The following is a 16,752-nucleotide window of genomic DNA, read 5'->3' as shown; positions in this document are numbered from 1 at the left end:
AAAGTGCTGCTGTTCCAAACGCTAGAAGTTAAGAGCTAGTTTAAGCAACTGACAAGCAGTGTCCTCATGCACCTAGCAGCAGCCTGACGTTTATTTCATGGAACCATAAAATCGTTAAGGTTGGAAAAGACCTCTAAGATCACCTAGTCCAACAGCTGACCCATGCCCACCACACCTGCTGCCCATCTCTCTCTGAGCTACATCCACACGGCTCTTGAACACCTCCAGGGATGGTGGAGGTGTTCCACCACCTCCCTAGTCCCCCACCACATCCTTATCTCCAGATTGGAGGGATGTGGATTTGATGGGTGGACCACCCGATGGCTAAGAAACTGGTTGAAACACTGCAGACAGAGGGTGGTGGTCAATGGCTCTACGTCCAGGTGGAGGCCGGTAACGAGCGGCATTCCCCAGGAGTCTGTCTTGGGACCGGTGCTCTTTAACATCTTTATTAATGACATCGATGACGGAATTGAGTGCACCCTCAGCAAGTTTGCTGACGACATCAAGCTGAGTGGTGCAGTTGACACGGTGGAAGGAAGGGATGCCATTCAAAGGGACCTCAATAGGCTTGAAATGTGGGCCTGGATGAACCGAATGAGATTCAACACAGCAAAGTGCAGAGTTTTACACTTGGGCTGGAGGAATCCCAGGCATCCATACAGACTGGAAGGAGCAGTCCTTGAGAGCATCCCTGCAAAGAAAGACCTAGGGGTCCTGATGGATGAAAAGCTTAACATGAGCCAGCAGTGTGCTCTTGCAGCTCGAAAAGCAAATGGTATCCTGGGCTGCATCAAAAGAGGGGTGGCTAACAGGGACAGGGAGGTGACTGTTCCCCTCTACTCCAGTCTTGTGAGGCCCCATTTGGAGTACTGTGTCACAATACTCCACAGAAGGACAGAACTGTCAGAGAGGGCCCAGAGGAGGGCCACAAAGATGATCGGAGGGCTGGAGCAGCTCCTGTATGAAGACAGGCTGAGGGAGCTGGGCTTGTTCAGCCTGAAGAAAAGAAGGCTGCAGGGTTGACCTCGTTGCAGCCTTTCAGTATACCTAAAGGGAGTCTATAAACAGAAGGGGAATCAACTCTTTACAAGGGTAGCTAATAGCAGGACAAGGGGAAATAGTTTTAAGTTGAGGAAGGGAAGATTTAAATTGGATGTCAGGGGGAAGTTCTTTACAGAGAGAGTGGTGAGGTGCTGGAACAGACTGCCCAGAGAGGTTGTGGATGCCCCGTCTCTGGAGGTGTTCAAAGCCAGGTTGGATGGGGCCCTGGGCAACCTGATCTAATATTAAATGTGGAGGTTGGTGGCCCTGCCTGTAGGAGGGGCGTTGGAGCTTCATGATCCTTGAGGTCCCTTCCAACCCTGGCCATTCTGTGATTCTGTGCTACTGCCTCACCACTACTTCTGAGAAGCAATTTTTCCTAATATCCAACTTCCCCCTGGTAAATGTAAGACCATTCCCTCTTATCCTATTGTTACCTGGAAGAACTGCCACATCCCATCTCGCTACGACCTCCACTCAGGTTGTTGTAGAGATTGATGAGCCTCCTGTTTTCCAGACTGATCAACACCAGTTCCCTCAGCTGCTGTGCACCCCAGTGACAGCACTCCCAACACCAGGCAGGGTGAAGGGGAGAGCTGGTGACATTTTTGCCTCTCTCCCTCGAGGAAGCAGAATTTGAGCCTTTGTTTACAATAAACAAGATATCCTGCCTGTTTGGCTAAATTAAAGCGTTGGGGTCCTCTTGACTTTTTTCTTCCTCCTTATCCCTTTCAAATACTGCCTCAGTGAGGTCAGACACTTTTTTTTAAACACAAAATATTAGACGAGAGAAAACATTAGCTTTTCTGGTACTTTTACAGCAACACAACATGAAAGTCTTTTCCTTGTTAATGTGAGGGAAACACATTATAGACTTCAAGAGGCAGCGGAGTGCTCAGCTTGGACAGCAGCCACCAGCTCGGAGTGTTGGATGTGGAAGCAACCAGAATGATGTGTCTCGGCAGCCCTCATCCCACACACATCCAGGGGAGGTGTGAGGCCCTCCATGCTCCGCTCTGCCCACTGCAGCTACCAAAATCCCAGTGGGTGCCCAGCAGGAGGCAGCCGCGATGAATTTGAGCAGAGCCCTTTGTCCCCAGAGGGAGCAGAACACCTCTCTTCCCTCTGCATCTCTTTTCCCCCGGATGGAAGAGGGGGCTTTTCACTCCCTGTGCACCCCAATAAGTGGAAATACACAAGAAAACAGCGTCTGTTCAGGCTTTGCCAAAGCAGGGAGATCCAATCAGATTCAGTGCTTTGGTTTAATGACATCTCACCACTTTGGAACTGCACTGGAAGTTGATCCAAGCGTCGTCACTTTACAGGGCTGTGTGTGTGAACGGCTTTAGTTTGGCTCCAGCTCTAGCTGGGTAGAAAATAAGCCATGTTTCACTGTGCCTAGAGAGAATGTCATTTATTATCTACTTATCATCTTTTTTAATATCTCCTTGCTCTATAAAATGTCACGATCACAAAAACTGAGACTTCATCACCCTAGGTTTTATTTCCAATCCAGTCATTTTCGTCTGGACAGGAGCAACGCACTCTAGGTAGAAAGTTCAGTAATTGTAGCAGTCAACTACCCACCCTTTTTAACACTTGCATTCTCGATTTCTTCAATTAAAGATTCACTGTGATGCCCTGTAAATCATTTCACACACTTTTAATTAGTAAGAATGGAGTTTATTCGAAGCATGGAATATTTAGAAGATCTGAGGGAAGGCATTCCTTGCAAACCACTGTTCTCAGCGTGAGCAGTTCCTGGCCATGCAGTGCCCCGTTCCGGCCAGCAGATGGTGGCTGGAGCTCGGAAAAGAATTTTGCCCGGCCCCCAGCACGGCCAGCAGCACCATCGGGTCTGGGAGACCCCTGCTTTCCTTACCACACGGCTGAGGCACCGGGGTAGTCTGGACACACTCTTGGAAGCAAAAGAGCTGGCAGCTCGCTGTCCATCACTGCCAGACAAGTGTAACCAAATGAGCTGCAATGGGTGAAACTGGTAGCATCAAAACAGACCCAAATATCTGGTGTGCTCATGACCACTATTGCATTAGGAAGTTCTGGGAAAGGGAAGCTGAAACCTAACTTCTTTTCTGTCCAAGTGGATGCAGGACACTATATTAAAAAGTTGTAGTCTTTACCAATTACACTTCCTGCATCTGCCAAAGGTCTGCTTTTCCTTCTTCTGCCTTCATTTATGGAGATTAGATTCACCTATTTAGCCCTCTACAACAGAGATTCAGCCCCTTCCTTAGTTAAATCAGAATAATTTTTCCTCATGCAAGTCAAATTCTTAAAAATCCAAAATAATCAAAATCTTAAAATTTTAACTTGCTGCCCAAGTTAAAAACCATGATCTCCTTGAGCAGATGTACTTCAAAACATAGGTGTATGCTAACTTTGCTACTAAAGAGTTCACCATCACAGAAAGGTTATTTTGATTTTACAGGCTTTAGTAACAGGCACACACTTAACAAAAAGAACTAAGGGCTGAGAGTGGGATTCCAAAAGAGAAACAGAACAACCACAGGAAGATGGTTCAGACAGTGACCTCTGCGAGAGGTTTTCCAAACCAACACGTACAGGGCAGAACTGCTTTTATCAAAGACAGAGAGAAACAAGTTGCAGCACATTCAAACCAATCAATAAAAAGTGGCTCCTGTAGAAATGCCATAAAGAGAGAATCTGCAAGATGTATGTATCACGCAGACAAGGAAACCTAGGTAGTACACAGATTTCATCCTGTACAAAAGGCAAGCAGATAGTGGTGTCCACAGCAAGGGAGAAATTTAAGACTGCACAAGATCTTCACCAATGGAAGGCCATGGTTTGTATAGAAAGATATAAGAATAAAAGTCAGGTTTTAATAATGATGAACTAGAACTGACAGCTAGACATCTACAAAAGTGCTACCAGAAAGAAGGAATGAAATTTTTGCTCACACAGAGACAAGGTGCAGAGCAGATAATCTGAGTCACTAGCATAAAGATGTTAGCTGAATTTGGTTTTGCAGATGTGTTTAAGCAGAGATACCATGCAAAGGCAAAAAGATAGTGAGACTTCCCAGTAGGCCAACAGAGAACCTTCATACCAACCTGGAAGTTGATAATCCGAACTCATTATGTGAAATTTTGATGGGAGAAGTACAAAAACCCAAAAGAGGAAAGAATCATAAAAAACAAGAAGGCAGAAGATTTCAAAAAAGTGGCCCATAGTTTAAGTCTACAGAACTAAATGCAGCCAGAGGATAAACAAGTAATGACTCAGGGCTGCTTAAGGAAAGAACTATGAAGACTTTAGCTATGTAGTTACAGTAAAATATTAAATCTCAAGCTACAGTGCAGAAGAAGAAAAAAAAAAGGAGAATGTAACTGGAAAAAAATACTAATTCTAAAATGATATTAATGTTACAAAGACAGGTTTATTGTTCATATCAGGAGGTAGCCAGCTGATCATTTCTTCATAGGGTTAACCTCTCAGAACCAACCAAAACTATTTCCCTACATTCATATACTCCTCTTGGTAGACTATGTTCTTTGGTCAACAGCTCTCTTGCCTACTCTGAAAGCTATTTTTCAGATTTCTATTATTCACCTACCATTTAAAAACCACTACCACCATAAACAGCAAGAGATGTTGATACATCCTAAAGTTCCTTCAGATTGCTTTTTTGAATAAACAACAACTAAGCACTAACATGTACTAAAGCTCATAGATGTGATGCCAGATTAGAATGCTTAGGTAAGTACCCTGGAAAGGTTTAAGGAACACGAAAAAATTTTCTTAATTGGCAGATTGGTTCACTAACTTCATTGTGGAGGTTTTGGCCTTTAGCCTAAAAAAAGTCTCATAAAATATTTTTGCAGATTTCTTAAGATAATGCTATTTTATATGGCCAGATCTACTCTTCCTATTGGATGGCTTACATGAAAATAAAAACATTCCTTGCCAGTTCCGTTCACTTCACCACTCTTCACAGAGCCCTCATCAATACAAATCTCCAAATCTTAGTATCAAATATCCTGGCACTTTGAATATTCTCATTTTCTCTAATCTTTTTCTGCATAAACTCCTTCTGACAAAGCAATACCAACAGAACATCTGTTGGTGGTACTGTACATTTTCTACTGAAGACAGGTAGGAACAGACCTAAACCTAGTGGCAGCAAAAGACTTCAATCTCCACCTTCTTTAAATGAAACACAGTCTCATTAGACTGCATCAAATTTTGAAGCTATGATTTATAGACTTCTGGGTTTTAACAATTTGAGACTCATTTGTGTTGAAGTCGTGACCACTGGGCAGCACCTCTTTAAAAAAAGAAACAGACATCTTTTACACAGGAAGATAGAACCAGAAACACTGACCATAACAGCTCAAAAGTGTCACAGACATTACCCCTAACTCTGCTCACTTTAACTAAGTAGTTAATAATAATCATAATAATAAGTAGTTTGCCTTTCCTAATATGTTTTTTGTACAAACCTGTACATTCCAACTGTATTAGCTAGCGACTGCATCAAAACACTCATCATTAAAACAATCACATTCTAACATCAAACAGCATTGAGGGAAAAAAAAGAAAAAAAAACTATTAGACTCTTTCCAACTCGACCTGAATGATCTTGTACTCCCCTCTCATCTCAGAAATGTTTTAAGTAGAATAATCACAATAAATATGCACCAGATATCTGGAAACAACTTCCAGAAACATATTTGTCCATTCATCCTTGGCCTTGATCCTGTAATTCATACATCTATAAAGTACTTAGAGAAAGAACGTCTACATCTTACGTAAGTTTCTTGTTGTCACTTACCTGGTTTGTTAGAGGTTGCTGAATCCGGTCAGTGTATGATGAGGCAGAAACCTGTTGGTCATTTATGTTCTGCTGCCGACGATCACTGTACTGCTGATGCGAATGGGACATCTGTCCAGCCATCTGAAGGCCAGCAGCATGGAATGAAAACGATGGTGCAAGCCGAACAGATGAAGGTTTGCATGCTGAAGTCTCTCCTCCTAGAAAGGTAATGGGAGTTTTTAATGTAAAGTTAATTGCTTTAAAATATTTACCTGAGCTAGTCTCCACCCCCAGGCCTACAGAGCATACAACAAACTAATAGTTTCACCATTTTAATATGTGTAAGTTTTTGTACAGAATCAACCCAGAAATCATTCTCATATTATCTAGCTGAATTACTTCTTTCCATTTCAGTTGTGACAAGTTATTCATTAATCATTTATTCGTATTTATCCTTAACATCCCATTTCTAATATCTTCATCTGTATGTACTAACTCAACTGGAATTTGACAAGGGTTATTTTCAAACATATGAAACTTGAGTGTGGATACCCAAGAAAGACAAGAAAGCATTCAGGTTCTATCTTTTAAGGTTGTTAACAACAACTTTTTGAAGTGATGATACCAAAGGAACAACTTGTGCCCAGCTTCATCTGCTCATCTTCTTTGGTCAGTGGCTATGGTTTGCTGTGAATAGTTTGCTCATTAACCTACATTTTGAACTTCCAACGCACACCGTGCTTCATCTCAGCTTACTGACTCCAACTGTTGAGTTTCATGGAGCTACAGTTAGCAAGTATGCAACTTCAATTAACGCCTTTTGGGAAGGTGAAATCAGACTGCAAGAAGCAAATGTAAAGCAAGAGACAAACAAAATGCCTGGTGTCAAGTTGCAGGAGAAAAGCAAACTGCATGGCCAAAGTATTATGTTCCGTAGCATACTTAAAAATGCCAGATCCCACAGGCATAGAAACTGCCTCCAACTGGGATGGATCCAACATCTCTCAATTGTTATTTCAGATATGTCAGATGGCATTTACTTGATTCATAGTCATCTTGTATTTTTACTGCTCTCTAACAGCAGAAGACAAAATGCAAGTACGATTTCATCTTCTTCGTTAACGAAAGTTTAGCATGTTCCACAGAACACCTATCCTTCCGCTTTTTGCTGTCTAAATAGATGTCGTGCTGGCACAACATAAGAGAGAGTACGATGAGACAAGCAGTCAGGCATACGGAAACCGTTAGTGCCACTGAAAGAATACAAGTGGAAATTCAATCTAAAATCTAAAGCATGATTATTGGTAAGGATTAAATTTAGAAGCAAGATGTGAGATAAGCAAACTCCTTAACCAGCAAGGGAAACCTCCATTGCATTTACAATCAAAAAATCTGCAAGAAAATATATTCAGCACGAAACAGTTGACGAACATCTCATATCAATTTGACTTCCTTAAAAATAACTGACTGTTCAGTTTGCCACTTGTTAAGAAAAAAATAAAATAGTGAAAATGATAGCACGTCATTGACTTGGCAACTAATAGGGAAGTAAAAGAACTACATGGGATGAAATCAAACTTCGTATTAAGATCATTTTTCTCATGCAAGCTTCACAGTGTTCAACAAGGCCACACGCAAGGTCCTGCACCTGAATTAGGATCATCCCAAGCACAAACACAAGCGAGCAAATTAATGGATTTAAAGCAGCCCTGGGGAGAAGGACTTGGGGGGTGTTGGTTGATGAGAAGCTCAACATGACCCAGCAGTGTGTGACTGCAGCCAAGAAAGCCAATTGTATCCTGGGCTGCATCAAAAACACAGCTAGCAGGTTTACTAAGGTGACTGTCCTCCTCTACACCACCTGCATGACACCCCAGCTAGGGTGCTGCAGCAAGCAAATGTTTTATTTTTCTCTTTTACCCCTGGCCAGTTCCACAATATCACACTAGATACCTAGCAAACTAGATAACTAAAATTTTATTTTAAAATATCTGCATTTGCACATACCCCCAAAAAGCAAAAAATTCATGTGTACATACAAAAAAAAAACAAAAACAAAAAAACCAACAGCATGGAGTTCTAATTTATATTCTGAATCCACAGTATCTTCTGGCACACACGAAAGATCACATCATACAGAGAATACACTGGAGAACACACTGGACACAGCTTTTTGTTTTCTTTTTTGGTGTTTTTTTGTTTTGTTTTAAAAGGAGAGAGGAAGAAAAGTATAGTTATCCCTCAAAAGAATGCTAATTTTATACCAGCTTTAAGCTTTCCATGCAGGCACATCCTTTCCCCTCCTGATTCCACTAGCGTGATGATACAGCTTTAGCTTTCTGCATCTTCCAAACTGAAGACAGTCAGATGGATCAACTCTGTTAATTCAAAAGCAGCATCCCAGAAAGAAGAATTTCATGATTTACAAAAAGGTGATTGGACTGTAAATTCACAAAGAAAGCTTCTCAAAGAAACAGTTTGACAATGTACTCATTCAATTTAATTTTTCTTTTTCGGACATTCGATGTCTAACAAGCAGTTACCTATTTGCTTGGAGATAAGCTATACACGAACAATGATGTCAGCATATCCCAATCAAAAAGTTTCTTGTTGCAAACAATTTTGTAAGTCACTGTCCTTTGTCAGAAACGTAAATCAGTTCTACAGAGCAACACCTAAAACATGAGAGCTTGTCTACAGTCTGATGACTGGAAGTCTGGTAGACAAGTAGACAAGTAGAAATTGGGTAGTTAGTACAGTGTGTTCTTATGCCAAAGAGAGAGGCATTTTAATAGTCCCTGTCAATATGATGGTATATAACCATTAAAAATCCTGCAATAAGCAAGAATCATTTGGGTCAAAAGTTTAAGAACTGTAATTACTGGCTCTAAAAGATCAGTAGCCAAGTAATTTCTACCTTTACAATTTCTAACTGCCACTGAAACGGGGACACTGAAAGTCCACAGGTTTCTCTTCCTGAAACCAGTCCTAACTATCAGCAAAAAGCAAGTATGTTCAGGATATGACCCTTGATGAAAACACCTGACCTCGTCAGATTTCAGACTTTGTTCCATGATACTTGCAATCTTTCCACAGGACAACAAAGCCCAAGAGAATCTCACAACATACAATCATGAGCCAAGAAGCAGCTGGCAACATTAGGAAGAAGTGAAGAATAAGGCTAGAATCAGAATGTTGACCTCTCTATTGTTAGGCTGACTTGCCACTCAAAGAAGTAGGGGCCTCTGTGCGCAGATGAGTTTCAAAAAACTTATGATGGCCAAACTTCTGGAGCTCTAGACATTTACAAAATCAACCAATCCAGTAACATCATGAGGGTACTAGATTCCAAAGGAGCTCACACATATCATACACATACTACAGGATACAAATAGGTAAAGAACAAGTTCTATCCGATCATCAGTTTTCCTTTCCAGCCCTATCCTGAAATGGTTACACTTCAGTATGCAACTTGCAAAGGAAACAAAGTGACAAGAAAGTAAAAAAAGCATGCCAAGATCTCTAAGTAATGAAATACTTCAAAGGAAGACACTGCAGATTTGCAGTAGGTAGAACCATCTTAAGAATGGGATTTAACTAATGTGTTAGGTCAGAGAATGGCAAAAAAAATACATAGTTGATAATTTGTTTGCCTATGACAAGACTAGATCAGAACTTGTTGTGACAGTAGGTTCCAACTAGAGAATGCATCCCTCATTTCAAGGCCAGGTTGGATGGGGCCCTGGGCAGCCTGGTCTAGTATCAAACGTGGAGGCTGGTGGCCATGCCTGTAGCAGGGGGGTTGGAGCTTCATGATCCTCAAGGTCCCTTCCAATCCAAGCCATTCTATGATTCGATGAATCACTTCAGCCTGGAGTGCATATCACCTACAGTTACGAATGTAACAGCTCTTCAAAGTGAAGATTCTGAACGTTCTACTTCATATTGAAGTTCCACATCCCATAACATAAGGTAAATGTAAATAATGAGAGTAACTTTTTATCTGCTGTAAATTTACTGTCTCCTGAAAGTAAAAAGTGACAGAAGTGAGCATCAAAAAATGCAAAGCCACTGTACAAGCAAATAACTGTAATGATAACCAGAAAAGAAAAAAAAAGTTAAAAGGGGAAAGATAGCATAAATGTGATTATAGAAAAAAAAAAACTTAAATTATAACCTCAAATGAGGTTTATAACTCAGAACTATCCGAAAACACAGATGTTGCAGAATTGACTGGTCTGTCACATGGAAGAAGGTAAATCTCATTTCTTCATAGAAGTACTTGAGCATACTGGAAAGGGAATAAGTTCAAGAATATATTTCTTTATTTAGAGAGGAAGAAAAACAATTCCTTTGTACAAAATGGTTCATTTCAAGTGACTTTTCCAATTATCAAATAAATTAGTAACTCAAAATAGAAAAACATTTGAGAGGGTAATTATTAAATACATGAACTACAACTGATTAGAATAGGAGAAAAACTGATACTATTTTATACATTAAAAAAAAAAATAAAAAATCAATAGTTTTGAAATTAAATCATCTACCTCACCTACAGATCTGTTCTTATCATTTTGGCATCTACGTAACTCATTTCCATGTTACCTCCTCTTCAAAAACATGTAACACATCCGAGTGGTGTGCTGCATTACTGGTATTGTCCTTTTAAAATAAAACAATGCTCAAACATCCGCCAATTGACTGCTAAGAATTGCAAGAGGCTCTGTGTGCCACCCCGAGAGTGCAACACTGTCTCTGAAACAGAATACACCAAGTATTTATGTAGTACACATAGTTCAGTAAGCACTGACTTTTAAATCAATTTTTAAAAAAAGTTGTGTATGTTGTTCTTTTAACTTTAGTGTCTAAAAACATGAAAACTTCAACCAAAGTCTTCCCTACGGTTGGGTCACTGTAAGGTCTATTCTCTAGGCAGACTGTTCAATATCTAACAGGCCTGGAAGTCATGACGGAGCCTTTTCTATGGTCACTACTTGGGCTACACACAGAACGTATCATGCATACTTTCTGTCTTTAAAAAAAGCCCGGAGATTATATATCAAATTCACACAGTAACAAAAAAGCTATGCATAGTCACAGTGTTTCATGTTCCTTTTCCAAATGTGGAGTATGGTCAAATGTAAGCATGGAAGAAGTGCTACGTTTAATGCTGAAAACAATTACATTCTGGACTCCAAACATGTTCGAACTAAACCTCCAAAGATGTAAAATGCCAAATAAGCCTCACCAAAAAGGTCAAGAGAGCAATCCATGTATACACTCGGATTTGTTAGGTCTAGGAATAAGTCCATCTTTATCGAACGATTATTGTTCCCATGGGCTTTCATGAACACCTGTACCCTCCTCTGACAGGTGCTGTTAAATACAGAGAGGCTGTCTGAACAACTAAGCTAACAGCTTATCAACAAATTATAGACATCCTGACACCCCAACCCAGGCACATAGTTACATCCTTACTCCACCACACGTGGTGAAGAGAACAGAGCATTTCTCCCACAGGGAGAGGCTGAGAGAGCTGGGACTGTTCAGCCTGACCAAGAAAAAGCTCAGGAGGATATCTTAAGTGTTTGCACTCTCTTTTCTCTATTTCTTTTCTTCCTTCACTTTTCTTTTCTCTATTTCACTCTCTCTTCTCTGTTCTTCAGCATTTACCCCAGAAAGATCTTGACTGTCCTTTTACCTCCTCTACCTTCTGCCTCATCCTCCTTTTCCCTATTCTACCTCTACTGTCTACTATTTGGGTCATTTAGCAATGTGCTGAGATATTCCAACTCAGTGATAAGTTCACAGTTGAATGAGAACATGCTAGAAAACATGAGAGAATAAAAGTGTGAACTGTATCATTCACCACAATCAGTAGTCTCATTTCCACATTCTGAGTTCAAGAGCTTGTGGGTCTATACCACAGACCAAACGTGGCAGTTCTCAGTATTGCACACGGCTGGTTCACACTTCAAATCTGTTCATTTCCAATCTCTGCAGTGCCATCACAAGTTAAGGCCCCCACTCCCCCCCCATTATTTTTTTCTGAGTGCCAAAAGAGCCATCAGTTTCCTCAAAGAGAATACTGTGTTAGTTGACAAACTGCTCAACACTTTTTTTGGGGGGGGAAGAGGGGACAGGATGAGTGCAAAATTAATTTCATTGCAGAACTCTGTTCAATCTTGTTCTTTAAATCCATGCTTGGAAAAGTTCTCTACTAATAATCATTACTACCTCAGCTATCATTCAATGCACCTCTTCGAAACAGGTCTGAAAAAGAGAGAAGACTGACCTGTGTGCTTCTTTAACAGCTAACGACCTCTGAATGGTTATCCTAAAAGAGGCAGTGAGCAATTAGCAATAGAGACAAATCCCTGGATCTTGAGAACATCCTGTTCCAATGAACCCCCCCATTTAAGAAAAGTCAGACTACGTAGGTCTGCCAAAGCACAATAAATGTCAAGCACTTGGGATTTTGTAGCCCATATCAATCATTTTTAAGCAATAAGCAAATGCCAACCTGAACTCTAAGTGAACTACTGCTTTGCTGAAATGCTGTTTTGCCTATTGTCCTCATGCAGTACATTTAAAACGACCACATGAGGATTCGAGGGTACACAGATTTAACTCAGCTTGCTGTGGAATGAGGAAGGCTGTGAGAGAACCCAATGAACAAAGGAAAATTACCTGCAGCAGCAACTGCAGAACAAACAACTCCGTTATAAATATCCTTCCTCTGGAGGAGCTATATTATTGTGGAGGAATTATATTATTAAGAATGGCTCCTTCAGAAGCTATTCTACAATAACTATTCAGTCAACTTCCCTGTACAGAAATACTAAATGCTACCTTTGCTCAAAGCAAAATTAAGTCCTAAACTTAGAAGCAAGAACATTATTGAATCCTGTTCGCAATGCACCCAGGTCACAGAATTTTCTTGCTTGCACTCTTTCCTAATGGAGGGAGTAAGCTGCAGAGAAGACAAAAGCGTTTAGGAAGGGAAAAAAATTACTTCTGGGTGACATCTTTCCCAACAGTTTGCAGATCTTTGACATGACATGTCTGCCACGTGCCTGGATATTTGACAGAAGAAATGAGAAAGAAAAGCTAGGAGAAGCTTCATTAATTGTGAAAGTGTCATGTATGTCCCGCTATCCTCTGCCCTAGATGACCTAAGGCAGGAGGTGGATTTGGGCAGGAATTACATGCAAACACTGCTGCTTTTGCACCTCTACTTCCATGGGACACCAACTCTACTCTGCTCTAGAAATGCTGTGGGGCTAAGACCTGTGACTGAGAGAGACTGTGGTACACACCTCTACCCAACCAGCTCAGAAGTCTGGTACCATCAAACTAGGACTACATTCCCAATGCTCTCCATAATCCTCCCACAACAAGTGAAGAGAAGGGAATTTCTAAAACTCACAAATATAAAATTCTTTAAATGGAAGACAACAGAGAAGCTTGGGATTTAATCCACCGGCAACACTATAAATCTGCTTCATTACGCTGAGTAAACTGTTGGGAATTTCAGAACAAAGAAAATTATATGAAAGTGAAATTACTTTTTCATAGAAGGAGCCCAAGATCACCAAAATTCTCAGCTAAAATTTACAGGAAACATTAGCATGCTAACTCTAACCCCCAAAATCCTAAGCTCCCCGAGAACTCTGCAATGTCTATTCTTGAGAAGTAATGTGCCTAAAAGCACACATCTGAGAAAGTCTGCCACTCCAAAAGTAAATGGTGAGAATGAAACCTGTATGTGCAGGCCTCCACAAAGCCCAGAAGCTTGCACCTAGGTATGCACTCAACTGAAGAAAATTGAAGAAGCTAGGAACAACAGAATACTTCCTCAGCGCCTCTGTGTAAACCAACTGTGATACTATCTAACTACACTAATAACCTATTTAGTTTAAAAGAGAGAATGAATGTAATGCTGACTGAATAGGTTGCCATACCACTAATCTTATTTTCATTGTATTTAATATAATATCATGGAATTATAAAATAGCTTGGGTTTGAAGGGAACTCAGCCCCAAACCCTTGCCATGGGCACGGCTGCCACCCACCAAATCCTCACAGCTTCATCCAACCTGGCCTAAGACTGTGCCCCCAAATAGTTATTACTATCTGTAAATATATTCTACATAGCAGCCATTGGTTTTGTACCCATATAGTTCTCTTTCTGCAGCATTCTTATGAGACTAACATTTATTTATCTAAAGAAAAAACAAGCAGAGGCAGGTTTAAGACAAAAAGGTTTCATGGCGTGAAATTTCTGACTTTATATAAATAGAAAGACTTCTATAAAGACCAGGAACACACACTATAGGTAGATCTGCTTTACAGAGCTCTACAGAGGAGAAGCTTAATAGGAAGTTTCAAGAATTCAGGAAAAGTAAACCACGTGAGGGAGGTCTGAAAGATGATCATTTCTGTTCACATACAAAACTGAGCAAAAGGGGTACTTGTTTCATATTGGACTAAGAAGCACAGTTCTTTCTAACAGTGGGGCACTAACATGGAATTCCTCCACATATCAAACCACAGTTCCATTCAGAATCACTATCCTGTCTGACAGTTGTCAACAGCAGTCACCCAGGAGGACAGCAACAGGGCAAGCATATGGCAGTATGTGCCAGGCATGTTCTTCTAGTCTCCAGTTCAGGAGTTACATAAAGCCAAATCCTTGTTATTAACATAATATACTTCACTCTTCTCCTCTATGGATTTATGATTTTTTTTTTTTTATTATTTTTTTTTTTTGGCATTTCAGCATCTCTAGAACATCCCTTGGCGAAAGGCTCTGCAGTTTACTCAGAGCAACCCTTACTCATTAAGCAACATCTTCTTGTTGCTCGTTACAGACCTGCCATTTTCATCTGATGCTTCTGCTGAATAGTAAAAAAAGAATCATAGAATCACCAAGGTTGGAAAAGACCTAAAAGATCACCCAGTCCAACCGTTCACCTTTTCCCAATAGCTCCCACTAAACCATGTCCCTCAACACAACATCCAGTCTTTCCTTGAACACCCCCAGGGTCGGTGACTCCACCACCTCCCTGGGCAGTCTGTTCCAGTGCCTGACCACCCTTTCTGAAAAGTAATACTTCCTCATGTCCAGCCTGAATCTCCCCTCCCGTAGCTTGAAGCCATTCCCTCTGGTCAGGAAAGCAGTCTGCTTTCCTGCAAAGTGGCAATGATATGGACATGAGGAAATGAATGAGAAGCTTCAGTCCAGCCATTTTGTTTATTCTATTACTAGGCGTCTGGTTCATTACTTTTAAGCTCCCTTTAGACCGCATGCCTTCATGTGATCCTCAAAGATAGGATAATCTAGTATTTAGAGAAGAAAAATTCTCTATCGCATACCTGTATATACATGGGCATATTTTGTATTTAAGCGCTTTTTTTTTTTTTTTTTTTTTTTTTTTTAAATAATATGTTCTCCAGAAGTTTTCCTACCACATTGCAACTCTGTCCAACACTTCATCATGAATGTGTAGTTTGAGAAACGCAGGTCAAATTCAAGAAGTCTGGGCTGATGATTCAGCCCAATATGGCATTTTAATTGTGCCAAATGAAATACACGAATCAGAATACCTAAGCAATCAATACTTTATTAATTATTAATAAAAAAGACTAACATTTGCTTAAAAACTGGGAAAGAAGATTTATTAAAAATCTTCAAAACAGCAAATATTCGTTTTTCAGAGGACAGATGCCGGTGAAAAAGAGCCAACCTTAATATTCTCATCTTTTTTCCCGTCCACAAACTTATGTTTAAAATTTCACACAATTATAACTGCAGCTGTACAGTTTATAAGTTTCTTAATTTAATGACAATCCCATCATTTACATAACATGGACATAAAGACAATGAAAAATGGATTAATTAGGCGAAAGGCCCACACCTATGTATCAGTTCCCAGCATAACCCGTGAAAAGCAGACATGAATTAAAAAAACACCACTGACAAATTCAGTAAATAAAAAAGTGAAAGGGAGAATACCTCATAAGTCACAGTAACACAGCAACTTGGTGACAAAGTTTAAAACAACATGGTTGTATGAAGTCACTCCATTAAACGCACTACAAAGGAACCCCTACACTTACATTCCATAAGCCCTCAAAAGCCAACTCCAAGTGCACACAAATTACATTATATCTTGGATATTTAGCTTCTTAAAGGCATTAGTAATCACCAAGTACAGCTGAAAAATTAAAACAAAACTCCACCAAAATAAAAACTGGATTTAATCACAGGTCACTCTGACAGCAAGCTCTGGTCTTCATGGCACGTTGACTTGGAAATGACTGCAGACTATTGCTCATCTAAAGCAACGCTCTCACACTCGTTCAGCCAACTCTAAGCACTGCATCACGAGAACGCTGCATGTTCTCTTGGTGTTTAAGAGCCAATTAATCAGAATTTATGAAAATCAAGTATTTTTTGCGTGGGGATGTTTTCCATTAAATACATGGCACAAAGAAAAAAAAATGTCGTCAAGTTGTACCACTTCTGGCAACATTCCCACTGCAGCTGAACTCAAGGGCGACCAGATCTGCTGACAACAGGGATATGTCACAAATATGCCAGCGAGAGTAATTTCCTCCATTACTGCTAAGTGCTAGGTGGTACCAAGCTTCATATATGTATTAATATCTGTGAGGGGAAGACAGAAAACAACAACAACAAAAAAGGATGCGGAATGTATGCAGATAGATTTACTCCATTCAGTAACGCGCTGGCAGGAGGGATGTGAGCATCTGTGTGCAGAAAGGCTGCGGCTTGCCGGGCTGAGGAACCCTGAGAGAGGGTTCACCCTGGGAAGAGCAGGACTGAAGGCAAGCTAACCCGGGGTCAAACGGGAGAAGGGCAGATTTGGAAAGCTGACTTCAAC

The 16,752-nt window shown here is 40.5% G+C and overlaps 1 protein-coding gene across 1 annotated transcript in view; it reads right to left on the bottom strand.

Annotated features, from left to right (window-relative positions):
• DYRK1A (dual specificity tyrosine phosphorylation regulated kinase 1A) overlaps positions 1–16,752 on the bottom strand; it is an 84,571-nt gene that overhangs the window by 18,807 nt on the left and 49,012 nt on the right. The window contains exon 3 of the mRNA XM_042809855.1: positions 5,861–6,060. Within this exon, the coding sequence (XP_042665789.1) occupies positions 5,861–6,060 (200 nt within the window). The remainder of the gene's footprint in view (positions 1–5,860; positions 6,061–16,752) is intronic.

This window comes from Centrocercus urophasianus, unplaced genomic scaffold (assembly GCF_019232065.1).
Source record: "Centrocercus urophasianus isolate 14NV4802_14NV808 unplaced genomic scaffold, USGS_Curo_1.0 seq_12, whole genome shotgun sequence".
Lineage (NCBI taxonomy): Eukaryota > Metazoa > Chordata > Aves > Galliformes > Phasianidae > Centrocercus > Centrocercus urophasianus.
Note: the sequence above shows the minus strand (reverse complement) of the source record. Positions and strands in the feature narration are given on the sequence as shown.